Source organism: Dromiciops gliroides, chromosome 1, assembly GCF_019393635.1.
Source record: "Dromiciops gliroides isolate mDroGli1 chromosome 1, mDroGli1.pri, whole genome shotgun sequence".
In the NCBI taxonomy this organism is placed as follows: domain Eukaryota; kingdom Metazoa; phylum Chordata; class Mammalia; order Microbiotheria; family Microbiotheriidae; genus Dromiciops; species Dromiciops gliroides.
This window is the reverse complement of record NC_057861.1, coordinates 263,481,481-263,493,746: the sequence shown is the minus strand read 5'-3', so window position 1 is coordinate 263,493,746 and position 12,266 is coordinate 263,481,481. Positions and strand designations below refer to the sequence as shown.

At 35.1% G+C, this 12,266-nt stretch overlaps 1 protein-coding gene across 1 annotated transcript in view; it reads right to left on the bottom strand.

The window, feature by feature from the left end:
- Positions 1-12,266, bottom strand: part of RP1 (RP1 axonemal microtubule associated) — a 715,393-nt gene that overhangs the window by 130,681 nt on the left and 572,446 nt on the right. Inside the window, exon 45 of the mRNA XM_043976222.1 lies at positions 11,815-12,067. Within this exon, the coding sequence (XP_043832157.1) occupies positions 11,815-12,067 (253 nt within the window). The remainder of the gene's footprint in view (positions 1-11,814; positions 12,068-12,266) is intronic.

The window sequence follows — 12,266 nt, the reverse complement described above, 5'->3', positions numbered from 1 at the left end:
AATTGTCAGGGAAAATTGTCCTGATATTCTATAAGCAGAAGGTAAAACAGAAATTGAAAGAATCTACTAATTACCTCCTGAAAGAGATTCCAAAAGGAAAACTCCCAGGAATATTATAGCTAATTTTTGGAGATCCCAGTTCAAGGAGAAAATATTACAAGCTGCCAAAAAGAAACAATTCAATACTGTGGAGCCACAGTCAGGTCTAGCATGGAATAGGATATTCTAGAGGGCAAAGGATTTGGGATTACCACCAGGAATCACCTATCTGGCAAAATTGTGTATAATCTCTCAGGGCAAAAATGGGATTACAATGAAAAAGAGCACTTTCAAGTGTTTGCAATGAAAAGACCTGAACTGAGAAGAAAATTTGACTTTCAAATATAAGAACCTAGAGAAGCATAAAAAGGTAAACAGGAAAAAGAAATTAAGAGTTATGTTAAAAGGTTAAACTCTTTACATTCCTACATGGGAAGATGTTACATCTAACTCATAAGAACATTCTTAGGGCAGATGATAGAAATAAATTTAGACAGAGGGCACAGGTGGGAATTGATTATGAAGGGAAGAGATCTGTAAAGTATTTAGTTTTTTGTTTGTTTTTTTTGTGTGTGTGGTGGTTGGATTTGGCTGACATGTGTGGGATTATGCAGTGCTTAAGATAATTCAGGTTAAATGACTTGCCCAGAGTCACATAGCTAATAAGTGTCTGAGGTGAGATTTGAACTTAGATTCTCCTGACTTGAAGGCCAGTGCTTTATCTACTGTGCCACCTAGCTGCCCCCTGGAAAATAAGATTCATTTAATAAATGCTTGTTAATTGATTAAATTGCTCTGCCTCCTTGGACTTGAGCTGACTACACTGGCAGCAGAGTTTAATCCTATAGAAGCATCTATAGCAGGAAGGACTATCACATGTAAATTGCTAATTAGTTAATGAGATAAAGGGTATGGTTGGGGTTTTTTTACCCAATCAGCTTGACAACTAATTCTAACTGAATTTTTTATTCAATCATTTTAATCATGTATAACTCTTCCTGACACTATTTGGGGTATTCTTGGCAAAAGTACTGGAGTGGTTTGTCATTTCCTTCTCCTGCTTATTTTACAGATGATGAACTGAGGGGAATAGTGTTAAGTGACTTGCCCAGGGTCACACAGCTAATAAGCATTTGAGGTCACATTTGAACTCACATCTTCCTGAGTCCAAGCACAGTGTTCTACCTTCCTACCTATACCACCTAGCAGCCATTTAACTGAATAGAATGGACTATTTAGAAAATACATTTCTCACAGTCTTGTGATCTGATAAAAAACAATAATTTTAGGTTATTGGGCACAAGAGTGCTACTATTACATTCAAGCAAATAGGGCCCTTGCCCTGAGCTGTATTACTCAGGGGGTGCCCACTTTGGAGAATGTGCTCATTATAGGCATAGAAATTATTAAGCAAAAAGAAAAACAGAATAAAGTGAAATAATTATGAATTATCTGCTTCATCAAGTATATGTTACCTTATGTGTATGCAATTTATTACATGAGACATGGAGATATCTGAATATACGTAAATTAAACCAGGCAATTGTTCTAGATTAGATAGGATAGTTTGGATTCCCATAGCCCCAATTTCATATGGAAAACAATGGAAAATATTCTGCATTCATCTAATATATTCCACTTGCCCCCACATTTTCATCAATTCATTTAAGTGCTCATAGATTTATTGCTCATTGTTAACTGTCATGAGGCACTTGAAAGTACAACAGATACTATTGACTGAATACATTGTTACAGATGATAAATTTAATAATAACATAAATGCACACACAATCAAGTGTGGGCAGGAACCTTATTCATTGTTAAAAGATACTACCTTATAAAAAAATGTAATGTGACTGTTGATCCTATACCACCAATTAAAAACTTATAGTATGGGCAATATTGATGGTAATATTCCATTTCTTGACCTGAAGTGATTACCAAAACATTCTTGCTTAATTTAAAGATTTTCGGGGTGGCTAGGTGGCGCAGCGGATAAAGCACCGGCCCTGGATTCAGGAGTACCTGAGTTCAAATCCGGCCTCAGACACTTAACACTTTCTAGCTGTGTGACCCTGGGCAAGTCATCCAATTGCCTCACTAAAAAAATTTAAAAAATCAAAAATTAAAAAAAAAATTTTAAGATTTTCTTAACATTTCATGTGGGTTTCAGGCTTGGGATGTAAATATATTGCATTGCATTTTGAGAATGTTAATCTTTAGCTATTGATATTAGTAGCACATTCTCTGTTATGAAAAGTTAACTGTTTTTGATGTCTTGTTTTCTTCTTAAAAATTTTAATATGCCCCATGTTGGAAGTTTAAAAATTTGGTGTGCTTTACCTAAATCCTTAATAATTAATGAAAGAGGATACTTTTCAAATTCATTTTAAAAATACGCCATAATCATTAATAATATGACCATAGCTATCACAAACTTAAATGTAAAAATTCTCCAATCTAAGGAAGGGGCAAATTGTCAGTTGTCATAAAAAATTTGCACATGCACTAACTCATATTGTATAGGATGGCATCTTTCTTGCATAATGTTAGGTTAGAGGGTAGATATATAGACTGGAATGTTTTAATTTGGTACTTTTTATTTTTCATATGTATTTAAACTGCCAGAAATAATAAGGAATATAAAAGTTATGCATTTTAATTCAAAGATATTTTTATAATTTAAAATAAATGATTGAAATGTAACACTTGGTTTTATTTCTTAAATTATAATTTTATAGATTTTGTATATTTAATGCAAAGTAATTATTATTTTAATTTCAAAAGAGATAGTTCTAATATCTGAGGTCTCAAAAACAGGGACATTATAAAATATAGAGTATAGATATTCCATTCTCTGGTTTATTAGTATTGCTAATATAAAAGACAATATTAAAAATAATTCAAACTTCAGTGTAAGATTCTATAATAATATCTTTTAAATTACCTATTTCATGAAAAAAATATCATTTTCAAGACTTTTCATACGAAATATTTTGAAACAGGCTTCTGCTCTTTGATAAAAATTTTATGCACCATGCTTTTGCAACAAAGGCAACATTTTCAGTTTTTCTTGAAATGTGAATTATTGGGGAGTGATCGAGGATTGTTTGACATATTTTAACTTCTGCGTATCATCTATCAAATGATTTTGAAAATAATTTGTAAAAATTAAGCTATGGCTATTTGTGTCAAGTTCAGGAGTTGGTCCTTCAGCTGAAAGATTAAGGTGAGCCCACATTATATAAATTTTATTCTTGGAATATCTTGGAACGAGTGTTGTGAATAGCCAGGGGGCTGGTTGGCATGATTCTGATTAACCTTCTGTAGTCACATATGATACACAAAATTATAATGTAAATTATCTTGAAGACTACAATAGTAATCCAAATTTAGACAGCCATTATAGCTCTATGAAGTTGTGTTTTAAGTCTCAATACTTCTTATGAAAAGGCGAATGTTTTAAAACAATTATTCTAAATCTTCATCAATAAATCAGTTTGCCCCAAAAGGGCTGAATTTTGTAATACATTTTCAATCAAATTGTTCTTATAGACAGAATCCTCTCAGAAAATATCTGTCTAATACTCCACAGAGGCTAAGGCTGGCCATGGTATACAAACTATCAGAAACTAATCCCAAAACTTATTTGGAAAGAGAAAGCTTTAAAAATAAAAAGGATTTCTTGCTTTTGGAAAGAAGTTATTATTGTCTATTGGAGAATATGTGAGCATAGCTAGCCCTATATTTCTGGTATACTATAAGGATAAGCTAAATAGGCTGCTAAATTTTCAATAAAGAGTTTAATTTACTTAAGAAGAAAGTTCATACTTATAAATATTAGTGATCATATTTGCCAGAAAAGAATCAGATTGGCATAGTTGAAAGAACTTTGTATTAGATTCATTAGATATGTAGTGGTGGTTAAGTTGCTTACAGTGAGTAATAATTTTAACATGGCTTCATTTTCTGGATACTTTTGTATTCAATATTTCCATCTTTTTTACATTAATTTACACATTTTTTGCCCTGATATGTGGTCAGTTTTTGTAAAAGTTCCATGTAGAGTTAAGAAATAGAGATAATCTCTTACAATCCCATTTAGATGATCCCATAACTCTTTTAACCCTAGTCTCTCCAGTAATTTGTTCAGGTGAACTTGTGTGTGTGTGTGTGTGTGTGTGTGTGTGTGTGTGTGTTTAAGAAATGATATTACTCCAAAGAAATATACAAAAGATGTAGTTCATGAAGAACATGCATTAATGTCTATTAGAGATATCATGGCAACTATTTATGTGGGAATTTAAATGGGTCAATGATAATTCAAGTCAACAATGAAACTAGATCAGACACATTCAGATGAAAAGAGAATTGCATTTAAAAAAACAAAATTATAATACTGTTGAGCTACAATAAGGCTAAAACAAGATCTAGCAGCATCTACATTAAAGAACCAGAGGGCATGGAATATCATATTCCAGAGGGCAAAAGAACTGGGACTACAGTCAAGAATCACAAACCTAGAAAAACCATGTGTAATCTTTCCAAGGAAAAAATTGGATTTCATTGAAAAAGAGGAATTAAAGTCATTTGTGATGAAAAGACCTTAATGGAATAGAAAATTTGTCTTTCAAATGCAATAGCCTAGAGAAGCATAAAAAGGTAAACAGCAAAAGAAATCATGAGGGATATTAAAAGATTAAACTCTTTACATTCCTACATGGGAAGATAATACCTTGAACTCATAAGAAATTTCTCAGTAGCTGAAAGGAATACATGTAGACAGAGGACACAGGTCTGAATTGAATATGAAGGGATGATATCTGTAAAGTATTTATTTTTTGTTTGTCCTTGTTCTTTGTGTGGTAAGCAGGGTGGAGTGTCTTATGTCTGGGGCCAGATTTGGGCTCAGGGCCTCCTGGGTCCAGGGCTGGGGCTTTGTCCACTGTGCCACCTAGCTAACCCATGATGGCATCTTTAAAATAGGGTTGAGGGGTAGGAGGAATGAGATTGGGGAGGGGAAAGGGGAGAGGTGGCTCACATGAAGGAAGCAAGTGTATGGAGGGAAGGGGAAGAAGGGGAAGGACTGGGGGAGGGAGTGAACCTTACTATCATCAGAATTGGCCAAAAGAAAGAATAGCATATATACTCAAGTGGGTATAGTAATATATTTTTTCTGTGAAGAAAAGTGGGAGTGGAAGGAGATGGGGGGGAGGGAGCAGTAAAAAACAAAACACTTCCAAGTTAAGTGAAGATGTTCTGCATAACTGCACATGTATGATTTACATTGAATTGTTTGATTTCAAAGAGAGGGTTGAGGAGGAAATGAGGAAGAAAAATTTAGAACACAGAATTAACTCAGGGAGCTTAATCTCATCAGAGCGGGCTCAAGGAGGAAATAATATACAAACCTAATTGGGAGGAGTAATCTATTTAATCCTATACGAAAATAGGAGGGGAAGAGGATAAGGAAGGAAGGGTGAAAGAGCTGAGGGCAGAGGAGGGGAGGGGACAGTCAGAAGTAAAACACTTTTGCAGAGGAATAAGGTAAAAGAAGATAGAAAATAGAGTAAATATCATGGGAAGGGAATAGGATGAAGGGAAATAGTTATGATGATTGATTATAATGGCAAAACATATGGTACCTACTCTGCTGGGCTATTGTGAAGAAAATTATTTGTCAAATTTAATGTACTATATAAAAGTATATAAAAGATGAACAGGATGCTATCAGAAAAACCTAGAAAGACCCACATGAACTGAAGCAGAGTGAAATGTACTCTATACAAAATAACAGCAATAGTGTAAGATGATCTGCTGGGAAGCACATGGTTATTTTCAGCAAGGCAATGATACAATATAACTCTGAAAGACTTATGAAAATTTCAATCCATCTAAAGAGAAAGAAATGATGGTATCTGAAAAGAGATTGAAACACATTTGTTTTGACAATTCCTTAATCTCAAGTTTTGTTTTTAACTGTTTACTCTCACAACCTAGCTAATGTGGAGATGTTTTCCATGACTACTCACGTATAACTTATATTGTATTGCTTCAGTTCTTGGGGGTAGTGGGTGGGAAGAGAGGGAAGAAGAGAAGTTGGAACACAAAGTTTTAGAAAATTGATATCAAATTTTGTTTTTATATTTAATTTGGAAAACAAATTTTAAACAATAAAAAAGGTTTTTAAAGATATAAAAACCTATACAGTTTATTGTATAATTTCAAAATATATATTTGTTTTACTTTGTCCTAGTTATTTGCATACCACTCTAGGTTTAAATCCTGCCTCCAAGACGTCATACCTATGTGTCAAGGAGTAATTAATTCAGCAGAAATCACTATGTTTATCTTTTTTTTTTCCTATCTTGGTGTTTACTTTGATACTTACTCTGACCAGTCAGTCAATGATGTGTTCACAGATTGCTAATTTTATGATATGACATGACAAGCAATCCTTGAGACTGTGTCAGCTAAATGAATTTGCTTATTATCTCTATTAAAATGACTCCTAAATCTCCATGCAAAATTCTCATCTCTCTCCTGGGCTCCTAGGTTTCATTAACAACTGTGCACTTTACATTTCTCTACATGCATATCTCAAATGAATCTCAAACTCAGTATATCTAAAACTGAAATTATCTTTTTCTCTAAACCCACATTTTCTTCAAAATTTTCCTATTTCTGTCTAGAGTAACATCATTTCCCCAAATATCCAACTTAACAATATAGCACTCATAAGCATAGGCATAGATAGGCCTTGTACAGTCTTTCTGTAATGTCTGAAATATTCTTTTTTTTCAACTCTTTGAATCCCAAGCTCCCATCCCAAGGTTGGGCTTCAAAAGGACATTCTTGATTTTCCAAGTTTCTAGTCCTATCTCCCCTATTTCCTACAAATTCCCTTGTATGTATTCTGAATATATCTATATATTTTTTTTCTGTGAACATGTTGTATTTCCCTAGGAGCAAGCGAACTCCTTGAAAAAAAGACGTATATGACCAACACAGTGTCTGGTATAAATAGCACTTGATTTTATAAATGTCTGTAGTTTGTTGAATTGCATCAGAAAGAGCTGCTTATCTATTAGGAATTATGTAATAAGCAGTATTAAAATTGAATTGATATTTTATTGTGTCATTTGGAGGTCAACAATCACTTTCAGTACCTTTTGTTTTCTTCAAGAAAAAGATTTGGGGATTCTGAATATTCAATAAGCTCTTGGCCTCTTTCAAGTCTTGATTCTGAAATATCTCTTCCAACAAACCTTTCTGCATCTTCCCCTGTGCTATATTTCATATTCAAGTGACCAAGCATTAAATTGCATTTAATTTGGAGAATCTCATCAAGTTCTTCACATAAATTTTCTTCTGCTTAATTCCCTGTAACAGATGTTGGACTGTAATCTTCAGATGATATGTTCACTTACAGTCATCATGATGACTTTAAAACTGCGTGATTAAGTGTCCCACAAAAGTGTTTCTTGAAACCAATTTTTCAACACACAGATGAGGAAGTTATTTGAACAGAGGTGACCAGTGAAAGAGTATGATTAGGTTCATAGACTATAGAGGTAGATGAGATCAACAAGGGAAAGATTATAGACTGAGAAAAAAGAGGGTTTGGGATAAAGTTGTGAGGGACACTCACATATAGGGGTTTTGGAGCAGCTAGATGGCTCCTGTTGCCACCATTCTCACTGCTCTCCATGGTAACAGATGGCTCTCTCTAATCAAGAGAGAATAGTGGCAATGGCTCTAAAGAAGTAGGAATACCAGCTAGATCTGATTAAATACACCTATAAAAAATGTCTGCATTCGAAGTAAAATACTTCCCAATGCCTCAGGGAATAGTTCTAAAGCTATTTCAAAGACATGAAGAATCAAAAAGAATAAAAATTATTTCAAGGGACGCCTTTATCAGAACTAATGACAAAGGGACAACTGGGAACTATGCTACCAATTACTGTGATTTCTCACAACTATAATACATGGCAATGATCTATGTTCATAGAGCACCCTTGATGAAAACACAATAAGGAAACAGAGAGGTTTCTTACACGGAGACCATGTCTTTATAGTCACATGGGAGATAAGATTTAGGGAACATAAATCCACCCCCTCTTTCACATGCTGACTATTGACTTCCAGATAATAGTTGATGGCATGGATAAAAATGCAACCTTAAAGACAATCCTTCTGCAAGAATTTATCTGGGGGCAGCTAGATGGCGCAATGGATAGAGCACCGGCCCTGGAGTCAGGAGTACCTGAGTTCAAATTCAGCCCCAGACAGTTAACACTTACTAGCTGTGCGACCCTGGGCAAGTCACTTAACCCCAATTGCCTCACTAAAAAACAAACAAACAAACAAAAAAGAAATAAGAATTTGTCTGACATACTGAAATTATGTAAGAAATTGTAGGGGAAAAGTACATAAAGAGATTCTTTTGTTTAATGACTCACTGCATATTAACAATAAGTGAGGTATTAAGCAGGGGGATGAATGTAATGGGGATTAGCTTGGAGCATGCTGAGATCTTCTAACATGGAGTCATTCTGCTTGTGGCAGAAGGTAGCCTCAATTCCCCTAATGTGATGACAGGAGTAGTTTCCTTCGACTGTCTAGACAGCTGAAACTGACTGTTTTTAAAACTGATAGCCTGGGACAGTCTATTTCTTTTTGCTGAATTGGCGAAGTGGAAGAGTAGATTTCTTCTCTCCCTCTCTTGTTTTTACTCTGTGTCTCCCTGAAATGGGCCAGTGGTGTTTATTGTATTCTGTTTCATGTGTCCTTCTCAGTTTCTAGGTACAAACATCAATCCCCATGAAACCCAGGAGTTGGAGCCATGGCAACCTCAGAGACAGGATTTTAGGCAGGATAATGCAGCAAGCCAGCCTGTAAAGAAAGGTCTGAGAAGCCAGGTGCTTGGAACTAGAGCACAAGTTGATGCTTGCATTTGGAACTGTTTGTTGTTGTTGTGTTTTTACTTACTTGAGCTAATTACATATTTCACATTATTTTTGAAGTAAATATTTATTAGTAAAAGCTAGTCTCACTCTTAAGTGGCTAAATGGAACTGAGGTGCAAGGTATAACCCCCTACAGTTGAGAGAATGCCACTGGTAGAGGCTAAAGTCATTGGTAGAGAGACTCGACACTCCTAACCTACCTCACGTGTACCAGAGAACTCTGGGGCAGGGTGATGTGTGCCATACCTGGCCTTCAGGCAGAGAAGATATAGACATTATAAATTATTTAGAAATATATAATGTAAATACAGTTAATATAAATAGATGTTCAACACATACATATTTTCCAAAAGCCAGTGTCTTAAGGTAAAATGAGTAAAAGATTTCCCATTGCTGACAAGACTCTCCAACTGTTCCTTTTTGCAAGTGACAGTGGTTTTAATTGCATTATGTCTTGGAAAATTGCAAATTCTCCCTAGAAACATCCACAGTAATGAGAATGACATTGACTCAAACATGCACATTTTAAAAATAGAACCAACAAAATACATACTGCCCATCTTTTCAATTTCAATTGGATAGATAGGAAGCCTATCACACAAATTCATCAACACATACTTCTTACAAAACTGTCATTAGAAATATAATGAGCTAGGCTCTGAACATGAAGTAGAAAAAGGAAATCAGATGGGGTAAAATTTGGGGAATCACATAGTACATTTAATGATCTCAAAGCAGTTTATAGGTAAATAGACCAAACTTTATTTTAACAACATTCTCTTGGTGATATTATTTAACTGAATTCTAGAATGTAATTATTATTGAAGAATTAAAATTATAAACAACTTGAAAAGCAATGGAAATACATGGTAGGCAGCAATAGACTGTAACACATTGTCAGTGATAGTTTTTAGGTGTGAAATAGAATAAAGGGCATAATTGAGGAAATTTATAACAGGAAAAAGAGGTGGTTGCTCATGTGGTGATAATGAGACATAAAAGACAGACAACCCAAGTGGTTTAATAGGAGACCATCAATGTATTTGGTTAGAACCTTACTGAGGATTTATAATGCAATTTGGATGAGTCATACAGGTTGTGAAGGTATGGAAGGAGCACCATATGTATAGATGGAAGGAGCAATAGGTCATTCTCTATGTTTAAAGCATGCATTATTTAGATCATTAAAAAAGTGGCAGCACGTATTTTTTGTGCTACCTTTAGTAGGAAGCTCTCCAATTCCCTAGGTAGCTATCTGTAGGCTTCCCCATTAGTAATTACTAATGGAACTGGTAAGAGTCTTAGTCTTGGAGACCCAGGATTGCATATTTATGATAGGTTCTTTACTACATCGTTTTGTTTAAGCTCTTTGATCTGATTCTTTTCAACACTTTAGCTTGTGATCACATGCCGAATAATATGTGTGGATGTGCTAAAATATGACAGATTGAAATGCATTAACTAACAGTAATCTGTGAAATTATTTCAAGTCCCAACTAAGAAAATGGGAATAGAGATTATAATACCTATGAATGGTAAAAGATACAAGGGTCCAAATTCTGATGGACAAAAGGGTCAAGATTTTTTCAGATGTTTGTGAGAGAAAATATATTATAATGGATAGTGATGGACTTGGAGTCAGGAAGATTCTGGTTCAAATTCTGCCACTGACCCTTATTAGCTGTGTGGCCATGGACAAATCAGGTAAGCTCTTCAACCCTCACTTTCCTCACCTATAATTGAGGGAATTGGACTAGTCTCCGAAGATCCTTTCAACATAAAATCTATGAAATGTGTGATCCTATGAAAAATCATTGGGAGTGGGCCACAGCTAGGTGGCACAGTGGATAAAAGCACCGGCCCTGGATTCAGGAGGACCTGAGTTAAAATTTGGCCTCGGACACTTGATACTTATTAGCTGTGTAATCCTGGGCAAATCACTGAACCCTTATTGCTGCACCAAAAAAAAGAAAAAGAAAGAAAGAAAGAAAGAAAGAAAGAAAGAAAGAAAGAAAGAAAGAAAGAAAGAAAGAAAGAAAGAAAGAAAGAAAGAAAGAAAGAAAGATCATTAGTTGCAGAGGCAACAAGATGAAAAATTTTGGTATTTTCCCAGTATTAAAGTTAATACCTTTTTCTATCCCTTCCATTCACCACCTGCTTCTCTAACCCCACTCCCATTCTCTTTCTTTAATTCTAACTGTAGACAGAACAGGGCAGCTAAGTGGCATACTGGAGAGTATTGGGTCTAATTTCAAGAAGACTCATCTTCCTGGGTTCAAAAACAGCCTTAGCCACTTAATTTGTGACCCTAGGCAAGTCTCTTAACCCTGTTTTCCTCAATTTCCTCATTTGCAAAAGGAGCTAGAGAAAGAAAATGCAAACCACCCCAATATCTTTGCCAAGAGAAACACAATTGTGTTCATGAAGAATAGGACATGATTGAAAATGACTGAATAACAAATGGCATGTTTTTTTGTTTGTTTATTTGGGGTTTTTTTTGCAGGGTAATGAGGGTTAAGTGACTTGCCCATGGTCACACAGCTATTAAGTGTCAAGCGTCTGAGGCCGGATTTGAATTCAGGTCCTCCTGAATCCAGGGCGGATACTTTACCACTGCGCCTTCTAGCTGCCCCCAATAAATAGAATGTTAATGGAATATTATTGTCATCAAATTCTAAATATAATTTTTTCAAATATATAATATATAAACACCAAAAGACAAAGAAAAAATATATCCCAAAATACTGAAATTATCACTGCATTAAGAAAAGATCTGTGTGCACAATTTCATGTTGATGCCTCACCCTGAATATCATCCGGCAATCGTTCCTTTCGGATATATCCAAGAAGCTTCAACTTCCTTTCCATCTGTCTGTCACCAACTTCACTGTCTAACCATTGCTGGCAAGAGAAGGCATATTCCTTGTCTCTTCTCCCAGATTCCTGAATGGTGATTCGGTCCAGATAGCATCCAGCACCATAGCCAGTGCCACTGTGTCCTATAAGCACTTTTCTGACCATGCCCAGGTTCACTGCCATCAGACTGAAGGTGCTCACCTAATGAAAGGTAAATAACAGAAACACCTTTTAAATGATCCAGTGGAAAGCTTCAACTTTGCTTCAGTATTTCAATGTGTGTAGTATGTTGAAATGTTCAACAATCAACAAAGAGACATTTAAGTACCAACGACAAATAGAGAACTGAACTAGACATTAAGGGAATTAAGAAGATTAAGTAAGAAATACGGTCTGCTCT